This window comes from Cryptomeria japonica, unplaced genomic scaffold (genome assembly GCF_030272615.1).
Source record: "Cryptomeria japonica unplaced genomic scaffold, Sugi_1.0 HiC_scaffold_935, whole genome shotgun sequence".
Taxonomy (NCBI): domain Eukaryota; kingdom Viridiplantae; phylum Streptophyta; class Pinopsida; order Cupressales; family Cupressaceae; genus Cryptomeria; species Cryptomeria japonica.
In genome coordinates this window covers 10,915-29,548 of record NW_026729636.1, presented here as the reverse complement: position 1 = coordinate 29,548, position 18,634 = coordinate 10,915, and the positions used below count along the sequence as shown (strand labels likewise).

General features: G+C 48.4%; 2 protein-coding genes and 1 non-coding gene across 3 annotated transcripts; all 3 read left to right on the top strand.

Moving 5' to 3' along the window:
* Positions 1 to 5,484: 5,484 nt before the first annotated feature.
* On the top strand, positions 5,485 to 5,558 carry TRNAM-CAU (transfer RNA methionine (anticodon CAU)). Its single transcript has one exon. It is a non-coding gene; the product is annotated as a tRNA-Met (tRNA).
* An 8-nt stretch (positions 5,559 to 5,566) lies between these two features.
* Positions 5,567 to 6,430, top strand: LOC131051910 (ATP synthase protein MI25). Its single transcript, XM_057986506.2, has one exon. It carries the CDS (start codon positions 5,684 to 5,686, stop codon positions 6,413 to 6,415), a length of 732 nt encoding a protein of 243 aa, XP_057842489.1. The 5' UTR covers positions 5,567 to 5,683; the 3' UTR covers positions 6,416 to 6,430.
* A 194-nt stretch (positions 6,431 to 6,624) lies between these two features.
* LOC131051911 (NADH dehydrogenase [ubiquinone] iron-sulfur protein 3) lies at positions 6,625 to 7,324 on the top strand. Its single transcript, XM_057986508.1, has one exon. The coding sequence runs from the start codon at positions 6,625 to 6,627 to the stop codon at positions 7,150 to 7,152; it is 528 nt and encodes a 175-aa protein (XP_057842491.1). The 3' UTR covers positions 7,153 to 7,324.
* The last annotated feature ends 11,310 nt before the right edge of the window (positions 7,325 to 18,634 follow it).

Sequence of the window (18,634 nt, the reverse complement as noted above, 5' to 3'; positions counted from 1 at the left end):
GGCTACCCCTTGAGCCCATTCCTCAGTTGACCACCCCTCCTCTAAGTGGTAAATTGAAGAGTAATAAGGAACGAAGTGCTACGTTTTTTGGGGGTAGGGGCGAAGTCAGGTGAGCTCCTAAAAAAATGTAGGTGGCGTATGGGGAATAAAGTATCCGGGAATTTCTACTTCATGAATCTGGCCTTGGACCTGCCTGGTAAATTAGACTCTGTGAACCTGGCCCTATGTCTGGAATATTTACCTTTCTAAGCCGGCGCTATCCTTCCCTGTTCCTATTACTGTAGGCAGCTAGCAAGCAAAAGATAGACGTATCAGCCCACTAGCTAGCGAGAGTAGCAGCACGAGGTGAACCAGCCCAGCTATCGAGAGAAGCCGATAGGATCACTCGCCCAAGCCTCTCGCTGACTTGCCTCCCTATCTAGCCTTCCTGCCTCGTAGCTCTATGCCCTGCCCTGCCTCCCTCCCGATCGATAAGCCAACATTCACTTTGGTAGCTGACATCGATTCGCCGACAATGCATATTCGCCGCCAAAGGCTTTCTCCTAATAGGATGGTAGATTAGCCGACATATTTCGCGTCAATTCGCCGACAGGCGGATGTCGATTCTAGACTTGTGCGATTCTAGCCATAGGATGGTAGATTCTAGAGGCCTTTTCTTTCGATTCGCCGAGCATATGGATTCTATTGGAACTCCGAAACTCCGACGATTTCCTCCGAGCTACCGAGATAATGGTTTAACTCCGAAACTCCGAAGGTTACTCCGAGCTACTTTCTCTTTGAACTCCGACAACTCCGATGGCCATAGAATAGTAGGGCTCCGAGCTACCGATTTCTTATCTTGATAATCTGGCGAGAAGAGCCGCTGGTCCTGGATAAACTAGTCGGGCAACAGGATCATACGCTGCGCTGGTGGTACTTCAGCTGCCTTTGGGGTACTTCAGCTGCCCTTGCTTGCCTCTGCTGCAGGTGAGTTCTTACCCGCACGGAGAGCAGGTCAGTATCAAAAGCAGTCGATTATGCGCTTGATTACGCTGTTAATATTGCCCGTATTCCGCACTGATTGCGTATGCAGCCCCCATGGAGTATGATATTCAGCAGGTGGTTGAGGCTCGCAAGAGCAGGCATTTCGTTCGTGTATTCCATCAGCCCCGTAATAGTTGGCTCAGTATTCGTTCGTTTGCTCATACTTCGTTAGTTTATTCTAGATATAAGATGACGGAGTTATAGAGTCAATTCTCTAATCAACTCCGTTCCAATTTTGCCTTGAGTACCACGCCTTGAAATCGTGGGCCCCTACGGCACGGTGGCCTTTCTCTGTGGATCTGGTATGGGCTTGACTTGATTGAGAGGGCCTGGAGCAATACAAATGACGGATATATTTGAGGGGCTGATGCATGCTAACGACGATAAGCTGATGGATGAATGGATGGCGATGCAGGAATTTGTGGAACCAATCATGCCTTTGAGATAAGTTGATGGGCACTATTTAGCTGTTCGGATGCATGAATGAAAGGCCCGAACGAATAGGGGACTTCTGTGCAATTGGTATTTGGCGATGCGGGAATGAATGCGGGAACTCTCTTACATCGATGCATGAATGGAGATGTTTATACATGAGAGGCAGGAGCCAACGAATGGGATGTGGCATGAGCAGGCGTAACGAATTGGATGGGGAGGCATTAAATCCCGATGCATGAATGGGAGGCATGAATGAACTAATAGAATGGAATGTCTGATGCATTTTTGGAAGGCATGAGAGGCAACGAATGGCGAACAAACGAATGATCTACAGTAGTGGATCGCAATGCAGCGCGATGCATTCATGCATAGACCACCCAGCGCACGATACTACACAGCGGGACACCCAGACACGACACCGAGAGACCACTATTCGCATATACCTGGGGCACGATACAGGCTACACAGCGGGAGATACTGACACGACACTTTGACGAGATAGAGAGCTAGATATAGGGAGATAGATTGATTGAGAGAGAGAGAGCTAGATACGGATGAAAGGGAGAGATAGATCGAGAGAGAGACCACTACACAGGCAGGCAGCAACCAACATACTTACACATGCGCACGAACCACACAATATAATAGAGTTTCCCCCCTAATAAACATAGGAGCGGCACAAACTCACACGACTGAACGTACTAATCTGCAGGCACAAACTCAAAGGATGAGTTATACAGGAAAGGATGTGCTCACTCTTCAGGGGAGAGTTCGGAAGGCTTCTTCCGGAGGCCTCTACGCCTTCTGACCCGAGGTAAGGGCCTGGTAAAAGGTTAGCTAGATAGACGGGTGGGCTTCCACGCCACCCTTTAACTCGTCGAATTGACCAGTTTGAGCAGGTAGAATTGAGAACTGATACGCCAGGTTCCCCCTCACCCAATAAGTAAACGTCAGGAATTTACCACTCCACTGCCCTACCACCGGCGCGGTTGAATCGATCCACTCACCCAAGCCCTACTTGCCAATCCCGCCCTTCCCCAGCCCCTCCAATAAAGTGCTCACGCTCCAGCCGCCTTTCCACAGCACGGACTTGATACAGCACCAATTGGATGGATGGATTGAAATGCAAAGAACGGCTGAAAAGGCCATTTCCGCTCGTTATATGGTCACTTAATCCCCCTGAACGTAGGATGTGCTCATTTGGGGTTTGATCGAGCTTTTTTATCTACATACTATGGGGGTTTGGTGCCCTACGGGCCGAAGGTAAGGTTGGGATATTATGGTTCCGATTGAAAGGACTTAGATACCGCCCCAACTTGTTACACAAAACTTCGTTCTATGGCATGGCAGTAGGACCCGATGATAGATTAATCATCTAAGGCCACCAAGTGAATAACGTTCTATTTAAGAATAAATGCATTTGAAGACGTTCACACAAATGGCTAGGGGGGATGGCTGGTCTTTCTGGGCATAGCGGTATGCTGCTGGTAAAGAATAAACTAATTAATCAACACCTGGAACCGGATTTTATGCTGCTGGAGTATATGAAACAACTAATAAGGGATCTGAACCTGCCTTTGCCCCTGCTACCGGTGATGCTTCCACTCGGTCAACTGCCTATGCCTCTATCTATTCCCAGAAATGAACCCTCCTTTCCGAACTATTGACCTAACGTCACTTTAGGATGCTAAAGCGTAACCTTCTTCACCAACCATGGCCCAGAGAGATCGCGCCTAATTCACAAACATAAGGGATTCGTACAGGACCGTCACCACCATCGGATAGATAATACTCACCGAAGTTTGCCTCTGTCACCCCCATCATATCCTCCTCAGTTTCCTACTCCAGTTGGCCGCGATATAGGTCAACAAATTCCCTCATTCTCCGTTTGTAACTCCGACAATTCCGATGATTTACTCCGAGCTACCGAAGATAATCTGTCTTGCCGGTCAACAAATTCCCTCATTCGTGTCTTGGAACCCCGAAACTCCGATGATTTCCTCCGAGCTATTGAAACTCGGCGAATCGCCATTTATTGACAGATATCTGGGGGAGGTACATCAATTCCCTCATTCTCCGTTTCCCGATTCAAAGTGTCTTGCTGTAGGACTTACTTTGGTTAAACCCAATCTACTAGTATTAGGGGTTGCCACCCCCATCTAAGTTCTGGGTACGGTTCAACTCAATAGTGTAGGTGTTACCAAGTGCTAGTGTTGTTGTTCTTCTCCCTCCCTTGCCGTTTCCCTTACCTGTAGTTAGTTGGCATAATTACGTATCTACCCACACGTAGTAGTAGATTGCTTCAATCTCTCTAAGATACCCCGAAAAACTTCAACCATTCTTCCTTACCGGGATGGCCCACAAGAATGTCCCAACCAAGTCGCTCACTAATCTACGCTTCGCCCGCCCCGAACAAATCAATTTAGACTCCGTTCCACCACCGTTCACGACGACACTCCTACCCTAGTCAGGCTAAGGTCCCTATTTCTCTAAGAAGGTAAGTTGTGACTCGCCTGAATGAACGAGATGATTGATTAGTTGGCCCCCCAGGTGGGTCGTGTATGTCAGTAAGTAAATCGAGTAAGTCGCTACAGTCGAGTAAGTAGAATCAGTAAGCAAGCGGTGCCCGAGTGAGTGATAGACCCCTTTTTGCGATAGCGATCTGGTATACCAAGCCGGCCAATCAAGTCCGGCCAGCACAGAGATTCAGTCAGTCTATCGGAAGGGGAGTGAACTGGTCTTAGGGAAGCGTGGGGGAAGTGCGGGGGCCTACTCCTTGACTCGCTAGAATGGTTTTTCTCTCTCTACTCGCTATAAGGGTAAGGGTGTCTCTCTCTCTACTCGCTATAAAGGGTAAGGGTGTCTCTCTCTCTACTCCTGGAAGTGTGGTGTATCGGTAAGAAAGAAGTGTGTTGTATACTCTTGCCTACCCTCCATTATAAGTTCTATATCTGTATACAATTTATCTCTCCAATCACTACAGAAAGACGAATATTAGTTGATCGATGGCTATCCCATCATCGCATCTATACGTCACATGCTGCTTGGTGGGAATAGAATGGATTCCAAACCATCCAGAAAGAATTGCTTCCCATCTTTCAACCATGTTTTGTAGGGGTAGGGGATTCTATACGTAACATGCTAGGAAACGTTCTAGCTCAGCGTTCCGGGGGGCGTGTTTCGTAACTACTGGTTTGATACGTAACATCACTGCTTCGTGTTGCCCCCCGATGAAACCTGTGACCCGGGTGAAGACCTAGTTATGAGGAATGTTACAAATTTCATTAATAGTATTCTAAAGGGGGGTGGGTGGATAGCCGTTGTCCTATTAATAAACCTGCTAGCCCCCTGAATGGCATTAGCCTGCTAGCCCCCTTCTAGCAAGTGGCATTGGAGGTAGATGTCGTTGGAGGTAGATTAGTTGTGGGTGGGAATCGGAAGAAACATTGCCCTACTATTCGCACTATAGTTCCCACCCACCCATGTTACGTATAGAATCGAGTGCAACCTCTAGCAGGCCCCCCTCCCCTCCCTTGAAAACGTCGGAAGGATGGGAGAATTAAAACAACTCTCCTCCGGCTATAGTTGGATAATTCAACTAGTGAAACAAGCTGGTTAAGACTGCATCTGTAGGCTAACCTGGAGTTCTCACAACTAGAGTTGCTGCTCCTGGTGGGAAGACGGATGGATGCAAAAGAGAATCGATTCTCTGAAAAGATGGATAATGTAGTTCGGCTGGCCTAAGGTGAGGGCAAGTCAACTGAACTTTCGCGGATGAGTGGAATTGGGCGAATTTTAGGCAACTGAACTGTCTAATTCCCCATAGAATTTTAGGCAACTGAACTGTCGAGAACCTAACTAACTTTGAAAGGCTGTCGGATGGGAGGACAAGAGGGGGTGCTCTGAATGGCTAGACTAGCTAGTCCTCTAACCGATCCAATAGAGTTTTTCGTTGGGGCAAGTTCCCACCCGTGTTACGTATAGAATCTCGAGCTCCGAAACTCACGACTATAGGGTGGTCTTTGAAGCGGGGTAGAGTAATTGGTCAACTCGTCAGGCTCATGACCTGAAGACTGCAGGTTCGAATCCTGCCCCCGCAACAACGGCCCTCCCGGGCTATTCGGTTGTCCCCGTTTGATCGATCGATCTTCGATTAAGAACGGGTTTGATCCGCCATACCCTCTACTCCGTTCCGTTGCGGTCTGTATTATTACGTTGTCGACAAATGATATCGGGAAATATGCCACTTGCTGCTATTCTATCCATTGGTGTATTAAGTTCGAAGGGAATCTCAATCTGCAATGAAGAAACGATAGTAGCTCGTTGTTCCATAGGCTTTCTAATCTTCAGTCAGAGGAGTTCGGGTAATACTTCCAAAGCAGCATTTCAGGATAGAATCGGGGCTATTCAGCGGGAATTGCAGCAATTCCTCGATCCTAACGAAGTGGTGTCTCCGAAATCCAAGGAACAACAGCAAAACCTTCGGATCAGCTTGCGTTCAATTACGCCGGAAATTGTACAATCACTACCGAATGAGACGGCACGCTGTGCACCTAAGTGCGAAAGGACAGTGCAAGCTGTGTCATGCCGAAACCCGAATGTGGAGTCAGCAACACCTCCAAATGCCATTTCTTCCCGTCGCATCCGTCTTCGCAACAATATAGTCACAGGTTTTCACTCCCCGCTGATTCACAAATTCGCCGCCGGAGGGCCTGATGCGAAAAAAGCTTTTCCCGTAGAACCGATCCGAGAAGGGCTTCGTCGTCTCGAGACGACGCCAAAAGAGTTTATTAAAAGAACGCCTACGTCCGAACAACCCCCCCATCCACGCAGGGGTCCAGACTATAGCAGGCCCCATCCACGCAGGGGTCCAGACTATAGCGGGGAGCTGACCCCCTCCCGGATCGAATTCTTAATTTCGGGTCTTCGGGAGGCTAGAGACCGCCGGCATCAATAAGAGCTAGAATCGAGGTGGGGGGGACTCGATAGGGCCCGGCTTCCCCCATTCTTTTTTCCGTTGCACCATACCATCAGACAGAGGCGAACAAGTCCAGCAAGCGAGGACTTGGTAATTGATTGAGAAACGAAAAGGAAGCTTCCCTTACGGATAACCAATTAATTTTCGAATACCCGAGAGAGGCTTCACCCAATAGATGGGTGCATAAAATGGAAAGATCGGAACACGAGAATGTCTCATATACCGAGACAGACTACCCATTTCAATTGCCATGGTTCCCGAAATCCCACACCCATACGCGTTCCCAAGTTCTGATCGATATCTGCGGAGTTGATTATCCCTCCCGAAGACGAAGATTTGAAGCGGTTCATAATTCACCAAGTACTCGGTATAACCCACGCATTCGTGTACAAACCAGTGTAGACGAAATAACACGAATATCTACGGTAGTCAGTCCATTTCCATCAGCCGGCCGGTGGGAGCGAGAAGTATGGGATATGTCCGGTGTTTATTCCATCAATCACCCGGATCTACGCCGTATATTAACAGATCACGGTTTCGAGGGTCATCCATTACGAAAAGACTCCCCCCTTAGTGGATATGTGGAAGTACGCTACGATGATCCGGAGAAACGTGTGGTTTCTGAACCAATTGAGATGACCCAAGAATCCCGCTATTTCGATTTCGCTAGTCCTTGGGAACAAATGGCGCGTAGCGACGAAGCTGAAGTCGCCTAAAAATGATTCGTCGAGGCGCCCTATCTCCTCCAACTGGCTCCTTCCAAAAAAACAAAATACGCTTCTGGTTTCTCCGATTGGTGGCGGGAGAAGATGTCTGGTTGGGACAATGAGGCCAGCCAAGCCCTTGCTCAAAAGCGCTTGAGAAGGTCTCAAAGGGGAAGAAAAAAGAGGTTGTCTCCCCTTTTGCCGACAGCGACTGAGTAGACTTCGTTAGGAAATAAATCGAGGTTAGGTCGGGCGAGCGAATAGATGGGAAATGCTACCAATCAGCCAGAGAAGCGCACCGGAGCCCCCCCCACCCCGCCTCCCTTGCCAGCCCTAATAGAATAGTGGGGGGGGTGGGTAGTATAGAAGGAAGGTGTAGTTTAAGGCGGCTGGTAGGGTGGGAGAGAAGTGAGTTGGTAGGGGTGGGGGCCCCCTACTTATATCCAGGGGTAGGTACTATAGAAGTGAGTTGGTGGGGGTAGGGGGCTGGTGGTTTAGGGTAGGAGTTGAGTCGGGGGTGAGTAAGAAGGGGTAGGCGAGGTGTCTGGCTAGGAAGTGAGGTGGCTGTGACGTGGAAGGTGGGAAGGTAGGTTAAGTGAGTAGAAGGCAGTTAGTGGGTTAGTTTCAGGGTGCCGTAGAAAAGTGACGTGGAAGGGCAGGTTAAATGATAAGGTAAGGTTGAGGTGTAGGTGTAGGGGCCCCCCTTTATCTAGTATAGTAGGGGCTCCATGGTATGGGGGTTCACCCCGTGTTAAATATGGGTTGAAAGTTATGAAGGTGGGTCCATATTCTATACGTGATATAAATGTGTCCCTGTGTTCCGCCCCCCCGGGGCCCTATCCAAACTATGGGGAAGTGAACGGCTGGAGTGGTAAAGACACCCACCCACCACTGCGTCGGTTCTCCCACCCACCAACTATATCTTCCTTATTCGAGCCCCAGTCAAGCCCCTACGGGGGTAGGGCTAGCAACTAGAATTGTTACTCTAGCAACTATCGAGTGTTACTCCCCCTACAATTCTATGGGCGATTCTAGAACTCTTTTGATCGCCCCCCTACTATTCTCAAGGCAGGCTGATGCCCTCCTACAATTCTATGGGGCAGGCTGAGAAATGCGTCTAATAACCCAGAGGAAGAAGCTAAGGGGCGTCGGGGTGTGATCGTGATCAAGTGGCCCCGATGAATTGAAAGTTGCCTCGTTGCGGTCAACAGCAAGCTGTGGTTCGTTAAGTCAACTTTGAACTCCGATGGCTAGATCGGATCGAGTTGAAACTGAACCTTTAAAGTTCAGAAAGTAGGGCCCTTTGGATTCTATTTTCTCCTTTCGCAGTTCATTTCAACTTTTCATTTTCATTTCTCCAAACTCGATTCTAGACGTCCTATCAAATTGTAGGGGGCGGTTGGGATCCCATAGAATAGTAGGGGGCTAGAGTAACAATTCTAGTTGCAATAGATAGATCCCTCCCCCCGTAGGAGGTTGGGGTGGGTGGGTGGGAGGAGACGGGCTAGCAGGTTAATTAATGAACCGATTCAATAGTATTCTATCAGGTGGCATTAATGAATTATTCTAGCGGGCTGATGTGTGTGGGGTTGGGCGGGGAGCTAAAGGGGTGTGGGCCCCCCGTCATTCTAGCGTCATTCTAGCGTATTCTAGCAAGCGGCATTAATGAACGCATCCCTATTCTAGCTGGAGGTAGATGCCATTGTGCATGGGGGTATAGTTATTATTCTAGCAGGTTTATGAATTTACTTACTCTAGCCCCCTACTATTCGGCAAGGGCGGGTCTCATTTCTTAGGAGAGAGCAAACAAAGGATTGCGATCATTCAAATGGTCCCATAGAATTGTAGGGCCCCTACCCATTTCTTTGAGCTGCCCCTACACATCGACAATTTTTCCTATCCCTCCCTCCCGATCTATAAAGATAAGATGCGTTTTCAAGTTCTCCCAAGTTCCCGGATAGGATGGGGCCGCCATCCAATTACTGAACTGTCCAATTCTCTACCCCGCTAGTTTGAAAGTTCAGTTTGTAGGGGAGGGTGGGTGGTCGAACCTCGACATTGAAGAGATTATAGACGTCCTATCAAATGGTAGGGGGGGTGGGTGGCCCCTACTATTCTATGGCTAGTTCCGAACTATAGTAGGCATGTGTAGTAGTCTAATAGAATAATGATATGGAATAATGAAAGTGGGATAGTAGTATAGTTCATGTTGATGGGAGGGTAAGGCCACCCTGCTTCATAATGGCAGTGTGCATTCATAGGGAACTTTCTCCTATTCCCACCCCCCTACTATTCGCCAGGGGCCCCACGGGGATGGGTCTTTCTAATCAGAATTAAGGGGGGATGGCCTGCGGGTGGGGGGAAGGATTAAGGGTAGTCAACTAGTTAGGGTGGGTTGCAGGGATAGGGGCAGAGTGGGCAAAGATAGGGGTAGATAATCAGGGGGGTGGGCCCCTACTATTCTATGGTAGTGGTGGGTGGGTGGAAGTTATTATAGTTGTTCGGGAGGATAGCCGATTATTGGGAGGGAGGGAATCGTCAGTTTGTTCAGGTGCAGTGGTGCTGGCCCCCTACTATTCTATGGCAAACGGAGAAAGCGATGGTGCCCCTACAATTCTATGGCAGGAGGATGAATTGTTGAGGCGAGAGATGGCCCTACTATTCTATGTTGGGGCACTTTGCCAGTCATATGAACCAGACTTTAGATCGACTCAAGGTAGGGTTAGGAAGGGCCCTACTATTCTATGCAGTTGGGGCACTTTTACAGTAATACGAGACAGATTCAATTGTGGGAGGCGAAAGTTTGTTCCTGATTGACCCTACTATTCTATGGGAGTCAATTTCAATCTTAGATTTCACCCTCCCCTGCTATCTATTCCTCCCATCCTCCCGCATTGCATGCTCTTCATCTTCCCGGCTATCCTCGCTGGACCATCCTGAACGTAATAGAATTCCCCCATAGAATAGTAGGGTTGCATGCCGGGCTGGCCATCCTAACTCTTTCTTCCCCTACCGGGCGGGGGTGGCTCAACTACCATGCGAGGATTAAACAATCGAACAATCCATGATGAAGGTCGTTTGGTTTGAAGGCCGATATTGAGTAAGTAGGAGCCGCCTAGCCTACACCTCTGGTTAGGAACTAAACCGTGTAGAAAAAGTAGGGCCTCGGATGGACCGGCTTAAATCCCTCCCTCGGTAAGACCTTCCGAACAATCCATATTCTTTGTCCAACTACAATAATTTCTTTTAGGGGCCGGGGGTGCCTCCGGGGGAATTCTCCAGTCAAGCTGGTGTTGCAACTAATAAAGAGAGGGCGGAGGGATGTTTCTCAGCATTACTCCAGTTTCGGATGGATACTTTCGTCGAAGGGAGTGCCCCTTTTTATAGAGTTCAGATAACATCAATCCGGTGATGGTCAGTTGAAACAAAGGAGGATGCAGATGCCGTTCTAGAATTCCCTCCCTCCCGCTAGAACTGGGTGGGGGGGGGCCCCTACTATTCTATGGTAGCAGATGCCGGGCTATAACTCCCTCCCTTATGCCTTTCTCACTGCTCCTCCCACCCTACACTACCTCCCTAACTAAATGAACTATCCATCCGTTCAGGGTCAAACAAATGATTCCTCCCTAAAATGAATCTAGTTGGGTGGAAACATTGTGTAGGGTGGGAGGCCCCTACTATAAAGTAACTCTCAACTTCTTACCTCCCGCCCTCCCACCAACTAGATTCTAATGGAGGTAGGGCCATTCTATACATAACATGGATGGGGGGAGGCCCCTTTCTCGCAACCGGGTTGGGGTGGCCCCTACTATTCTATGGCCAAACCGAGACCTTTTTGACTCAACTACTATCCGGCCAGTTAACAACATTTATTTCTATCCGGTTGGGGGTGGGGGGCCCCTACTATTCTATGGCTAGTTGGTATTGATCCATTCCTTCCATTCCCCTACTATTCTATTAATTAGAAGATTCCCTCCCCGCAAAGGATGGCAGATAGAAATAGTAGGGCCTTCCCCTACCCGTTCCCACCCACAATTGAATCTGCCCGGGCGAAAGATTCTATACTACACATGCCTACTAATTAATTAAGAAACCCGCTAGAATGACGGGATGGGTGGAAAAAGATGAAAAAGACCTTCAACGGATTGGAGAAGGCTCAAGCTTCATTTCCCGCCTGCATTGCTTTTTTGCCTGGAACGCTTGTCCCCGCTCGGCGTATATAGGGTAGGTAGGTAGATTGTCTTTTATTCAACCTAGAGCACTTGTCTTTACCGCTCGCCCTATATAAGTAGCCCGTCTCAGATTGAGATGCAAACGCGTCACGAGAAGTAGGGCATAGGAGAGATAGGAGAGATGGATAGCCCGCCCTCTGCTGTCCCAGCCAGATAGTTAAGTTCCTTGTTTCGAGTATAAGTGTTAGTCTGCCCTGTCCTGCTCTCGCCCGAAGCGACTGAACGAAGCTCCTTCCTTGTTCGATATGCCTAACCCTTTATATCTATCTCCCTTCTTCTCGAAGTAGCTTATTATTCTATATAAAAGGGTTAATTAGCTGCTAGACGGGCTCATTTTGACTCTCTCATTTCGGCAGTATCCATTTGGAATGTTGACTGTTGCAGTCTTTTCTTGGAATACGAGAGATGGGTTTATTAGACTTTGACTAATGAAGAGAGTTGTATCTAAATGTTTGAAATGCCGACCGGGGATAGGTGACTATACGACTGGTTAACTTCATAGGTGACTCTACGACTGGTTCACTTGATTAGTGGTATTATTCTCTGTATACGGGTGGGTTAACCGTTGGATACTGGGGTTGGTGACTCGAACCGCGTAGAACCGCTACAAGCTCTTCTCCCAGTGTGCCGGGAGGGGTAGACCGACCAAACGTGAGTGCTATATCGTTACGAAAGAGATAAGGATAGGACTTACCATTTAGTGAGTTAGGCCGGGGAATAGTGGTGTCGGATACTATAACAGTGGTGCTGGGGACTGGACCGGTGTGACTGGACTGACTTAGCAACTTCCTCCCACCCGCACGTTTGGTATTAGTTTAGAGCTTCGGTTTGGGTATTAGCTTGGGTGGAGGGAAATCCTGACTATAGATAGAAGTTTACTGCTATTCATACCCCTGATGAACCTCATAGAGCAGAGGGTATTGCAGGGATGAAACCTTCCCCCAGCCATTCCCAAAGTTCCATTCCCCGTTATTCATTTCATTCATGTAGCAGTATAGCTCGGTTCCATCCGGTCGTTGGTTCAAGTTGTTATGGACACGGCCTGAAAAAGCTTTCTTTCAATCTCGTTCTGGGCTAGCTGCTTCTTATTACTATTCTCCCACTTATCGTGCCAGTAGAGAAATTTGATTCGGCTATGTGCTTCAAAATAGCTCTTCATTAGCTTTTCGCCCGATCACTCGGGTTGGATTGGGCTCTGCTCCCGATCGATCTGAAGCTGAACACAATTCGTGAATCGATCGGGGGACGGCCCGAGTTCTTTCGGGCATAGGCGTCCCATTCTCGGACTCTCGCCGTGGCAGGCAGTCTACGGCCTCCTTTAGCGTCCGCTGTCCAAACGGGATAAAGCTCTCCTGCGTGCGTTCGCGTATGGATGATGCCGTGTTTATCACTGAAGAGGATAGAACTGGGGATGCCGGGACATTACGTCCCCTCTTGAGCCGTCGCTGCGGTTGGTCCTATCCACATATTGGTTCCATCATAGTGGAAGAACCGCGCCCGTCGGTCCTGGATGCCCACCTGCACGACCTCCGTTGAGAGCGACCTCAATCTTCATAATAAAATCTTGGGGTGTCCAAGAAGGCAGGCTTGATCATAATCTCTGCGCCACTTTTCCGAGTCAATTCATTCAGTTTTATTGATTGGTTGGCACCATAGATAGTCTATTCATGGTAGGCAACTTCATCAAAAGCCTCAGCGTCCGCGCGCTCGCTCTCTAAACCATCCCTTCTAATGAATCTTACTTAATAATAATGCTTCATCAGAAGGCGAGTTCGGATGGGAGGAGTTCCAAAACGATTCGAATTTTGATGTCGATGTTATTACCTTCAGAAGCAGTTTGTCCTAATGCTTTTTCTACTTAGTGTCTCCGGCCGTTTTCGACATTTCATATATTCTATACGTAACATGCAACTATCATTCCCTATGCACCACTCACTATAGGGCATGTTACGTATAGAATCGAGAGATAGGATGGGAAGCCCTCAAAATTCTATGGGCCCAGTAGGGCGGATGGGAAAATGAATGCTCGACGATCCGTCTCTCAATGAAAGATCCGTCGATCGCCATAGAATTGTAGGGTTTCGACAAGCTGCTTTTGAAATGAATTCAAAAGGGTATGGATCTGCTTAACCAACCACATAATCTACTAGGTATACTGTCTATGCTTATGGGTCTAGATCCGGATCAGAAACTTTTCGTCTAATGATACAAGTGCTGCCCATCGGCCCTCTGCATCTGGATCAACGCCTGGGTCATAGGCTTCATTCTAAGCAACTGGTTCAAGGTCCTTAGAAGAATCAACAGCGTAATAAACTACTGAAGCTACAATAATAGAATAGTAGGGGCTCGATCAAATGCAATGGCTTCAACTGATGGTGCTGAAACGACTTAAGCGTGTGATGGATGCGTACTATGGGGTGTACAATAGGCATGATAGGGAGCATGTTGGGCATATACAAGGAACGGATCGATCCATCACTTGCTGGAACACCAGATCTAGGAACAACTGAGAATGGCGGGGATCAATTTCTTGGAACACTGGTAAATGTCGGAACATCACCTCTTGGAAAACGTGCAGATGCCGGAACACGGGAAAGAATCTTCTATTAGAACATAACTCTTAGGAGCACAAGCTTATGTCGGAACATCAACATCACTTGGAACACTCTATAATGCTGGATCTTCGCTTCTTGGAACACTAGCAACCGCATATGCGTTACAAAGCTTCTAGGAACACGTACAGATCTTGGAACAGAACTTATAGGAGTAATAGGCTATGTCGGAACATCGAGCGATTTCGGAACATCAGAAGTAGGAGCTACAGGGTATATACAGATCCGGTTCCAGATCGAATGCCAGTTACCAATAAGCTTACCGTTACGCCGTGATGGATGCATACGTTTGGTCGGTAGCATAGGAAGTAAAAAAGACATCATAGTAAGAGACAGAGTCAGTAGTTGCGGTTTCATCTTTTGACCTTTTTCCATCTATCCGTGAACCAGAAGCTTTGGGGCAAGCAGCACCAAAGCAGTAGTTTAAGTAGCAGATCCCAATGCAGAGCCAATTCCTCGCATTCCTTCCCGCTCCAGCTCCTATAAGGAGCTTTGCCTGGTATTCCTTCCTATTCTACATAGATATTTGGTCCCGATGAACCCTTCCTTTTTCCCATGTATGTAAGGTTTATGACCCATAACCAGCGGTTGTTGAAGATCCATATCCCGTGCCAGTAGACTCCATTGACCGATAAGGATAGACCATTGACCAATATATCATAGATAGATGGGGAAGATTGGCCACAGGCTAGAGGGAAGTTGGTCAATATCCATAGCTATCAGTACCAAAGGCAGATCCTACGGTTGGAACCACAGCACATGCCAAAGAATCAGCTCATGCAAAATAAGCTGCTCATCATGCAAAATAAGTGACTCATCATGCAAAATCTGTTCATGTCGAATCCGCCCATAGCACACCGGCTCCCGCCGAATCAACTCATGCAATAACAGCGAACTAGTAATATGGCATATAGATAGCATTCAACGGCTAAAGTCAAATCAGCAACTAAGGCCAGATCCGAACGCACGAAAGGAGCAAGGGTGACCAAAGTAAGCAAGGCCAGGTTAAGGTTCTTTCTTGATCGTTGCAATGTAATACCTCTAAATAGAAGGGTCATAGCCCGTTCCAAATCCCTAGAAAATGGTAGGGGATGATTCCATCGTTAGAAATGAAGCACTAATGGCGGGAGAGGAAGCAGATCCGTAGCGAGAACCACCAGCAGTAGTTTATGTATATTAATGCAGTAGACCCAATAACAACAGATTAAGCAGCCGATACAGTTGGTTAAGCGGTCGATTTAGCAAGTAGTGGTACTAATAGCAATGGTCTGGAGGATCTATAGTAGGTAGGTAGCTTCGGGAAGACTCTTTCACGACACCCTTATCCTTATTATGAGCATTCCTGGGATAAAGAGACGGATAAAGAGACGGATACAGAGTTTAAAGCCCCTAAAATAGATTATTCGGATAAAGAGACGGCCCATAGCCCTACTATTCTCAAGGTAGGGCTTGCGTTGAGACGGCCATAGAATTTGAGGGGGCTAGCGTTGAGACGGATAAGAGACGGATAAGAGACGGCGATTCCCGATTCTATACTACACATGCCTACTATAGCCAATGCAGGGTGGGTGGGCATGTGTAGTATAGAATCAACGAAGATAGAATGGTCTGTCAATCCAATGAAGGCCTACCGAGGGTGAATGAAGGACTAACCTCCTGGTAACCCCCCAAACTCTACCTAGTTCTCGGGAAAGTGAGTAGAATATGAAGAGGGGAGGGTCTCGACAGCATTGCTTAAACCACCTGACTTCCAGTGAACAATGCTGATTGAACCGGAGGAGCGGGGGTGAAGGACGGAGACTTTCTTGCCCTGCCGGTTCATTATCCTCGAAACGGGTAGGGCTCCATAGGGGGTTCAGGAAGGGTAGGCCTATCCAGCCAGCCATCCAAACATCCAGCTTGCCTTCTAATAGCCATAGAATTTTGAGGGCTTCCGCCCCTGCTGATTGAACCGAGCTAGATGCCGTTGGAGGATGGTTCCTCCTCCCCTCCCATGGCATGGGCTAAGCCTGCTCCCCTCCCGAATTCAATTACAGTAGGAGCCCAACCGGGGGTTCAGGCATGGACCTGGTAGCCGAACAGGGAAAGGGTGGCAATGAAGCCGGGTAACCGGGGGTGCTTAACTGAACAATCCCCCTCCTTATTCTAGTTGTTGAATTCTTCCGAACAATCACTCGAGCTACCTTCCCGCTCCCTGGACCTTCCGAAAGAAAGTTAGCAACTATAGCCGGAGGCATCAAGCAGATCTAGCGAGAAGAGTGCGGCTCTAGTTCTAGCCGGGTTGGCACAACTTAAGAATGTTAGCTCTGGGACAGAAAAGAAAGAACAATCCAACTATTAGGAGCCGGGGGGGCGGAGCTTCAACTTCTCATTTTCCGCCTTCCCGAAAGAAAGCTAAATCATTCCCCTGTAATCCTAACTCTGTGTGTGGGCTGGCAAGATATACCTAACTTCCTCAACTTAACCGGGCTCTTTCTGAGAACCTAACTAACTTTGTTTGCTCCACCGGTGAGTGAGTCCCAGTGGTGAAAAACTGCTGTCCAGTTGAGCATGCTTTCGAGGAGATCGAGAAACTCCTCTATATAGTCTAGTTTGCTCTCCAGGGAATATACCGCATCCACAATCGGAGAAGGGAAGGGCGCATCCGGACAATCTCTAATCTAAGACTAACTACCGGGCGGGAGAGTTACTTCCTTCTCGTTAGGCTCCATCTTCCCATGCGAGGCCGGCTCTGGACAGGTTTGAAAGAATGGATGGATTGACTCCAGCCCAAGTCCAGTGAACCGAACTCGATGCAAAGCCCTATCCGACGACTATAGATAGTTGGGATGGATGCAAAGAAAGAAAGTTGTCCAGGTGAACAGGGCATCCTCAACTCGTTAATGAAGGTGTTAACTTCTCTGGATGGTCGAATGCCCATAGAATAGTAGGGGCCTCCCTCGTTGGGCTATAACTTCCTATCGGGGGTCCCTTCCTCGAGCTTCTCGTTAGGCCTTCCGGTTGACCCTCCTTATTCGAGTTGTGGAGGATCTTCCTTCTTTCTCTGGATCCTCCTCCGGCGGTTGAGCTAATACACCCACGGTTGAGCTCTGTCCTTCCTCCGCCTGTCCTCCACCCACGGTTGAGTCCCTTCCTTCTGGCTAGCTACCAGGAATGGGGTTGATAGTAGGGCAACTAGAAACTATCATCCTACCAGCTTCATTATCAACTACTCCTACCGGAGGTGAGGATGGAGGGCGGTGGCTCCGGCCAACCCTTGCAGTTGAAGCTAGTCTGTCTCCCCGGATTGCAGTTTCAGGATGGTGCCGGGGCCCCTACTATTCTAAGGGCAGTTCAGTCTGTTAGCAGGATAGGCCGAGGAGGTGAGGACAGGATCCCCTGTAGGAGGGAGTAGCTCCTCGACTAGTTTCCATCGGGCCTAACTTTATTTATTTCTTTGCATCCATCCAACTGTATCCTCCTAAGTTCCGGGTAGTATAGAATCTTATTTCCATCCGAGGGTGTAAATGGGTGGCTTCCACCCGGGGGTGCTCCCTCCATCCGGGGGTGGGGGAGTAGCTCCACCTGTAGTTGAACTCCCACTGTCCATCCTTAACTTCCATATGTATTACTCCCGACCTTCCTTCCGAACAATCCAACTATAGGATAGCCGGGTAACCGGATAGAAACGAAGGCCCATAGAATAGTAGGGGCCTCCCCTCCCCGGTAACAGTAGAAAACTTTGGATGGGACCCCTTCTCACCCACGGTGAAGGATGGATAATGTTAGCAGGAAAGCAATCATGTTAGCAGGAAAGAAACCGGCAGGAAAGAAAGAGCCAGCCACCACCTTCGGTCCAGCAAATAAAAAAGACATTATCGGTGATGGATTAGTTACTCGAGCTACCTTATTTGGATGCTCCCATCGATTGGATGCTCCCATCGAGAACTTCCTTCTGAACCCTCCCATTGAGAATAGAATCACCAGGTGTTTGTTGTTGCCTTCCTCCCACCGGGGGTGATGGACAAAGCAGGACACTACCTACCTGAGTTCCTTATTAAGGATCCTCCGGCAGGGGCAATAAAGTAGTCCGGATGGTTATCATAAGTTAGGTCCCTCGTTTCTCGGGTAGGGCCAGCTATCGGATGCTATTGAGTTGAGGCAGCTGTTGTTTCTCATCTTCTTGACTCAACTACGGAACTTCCTCCCTCGTTAATTCTCTTCCAAACCTTCCTCCGGGCTCTTCCAAACCTTCCTCCGCCTGTCCTCCATGAGCTCCAAACCTTCCTCCACCCACGGTTGAGCTCGACTTCAACTACCGGGGGTGTGGGCAAGTGCAAGTGTACTCACCCTAGCCTAACTTCTATATCCTAGAATTGGGTCTTCTATCCCGCACCGGGGGTTCAGGATGGAGGGGTTAGCAACGGCACATTCCCGACTAGAGGGTATTAGTTGAGTTGGTGTATTACGTATAGAATTGAGGAAACTACCTCGATTAATTATTCTCGAATGAAGAATGAAAGGCTATCGAAAACTACCGATAAGAGTCGAGTCTAGCTCCCCAACTATTATTCTTGTCAATGCTGCCCCTACCCATTCTATGGGCAGCTGGGGTGAGCAGAATTATCATATATGTCCTAATAGAATATATGCTCATCGGGATAGCCCTCG

What these genes read in the sequence shown, in the direction of transcription:
- LOC131051910 (XM_057986506.2), top strand. Translation starts at nt 5,684, where the DNA reads ATGATATCGGGAAATATGCCACTTGCTGCTATTCTATCCATTGGTGTA.
- LOC131051911 (XM_057986508.1), top strand. Translation starts at nt 6,625, where the DNA reads ATGGAAAGATCGGAACACGAGAATGTCTCATATACCGAGACAGACTAC.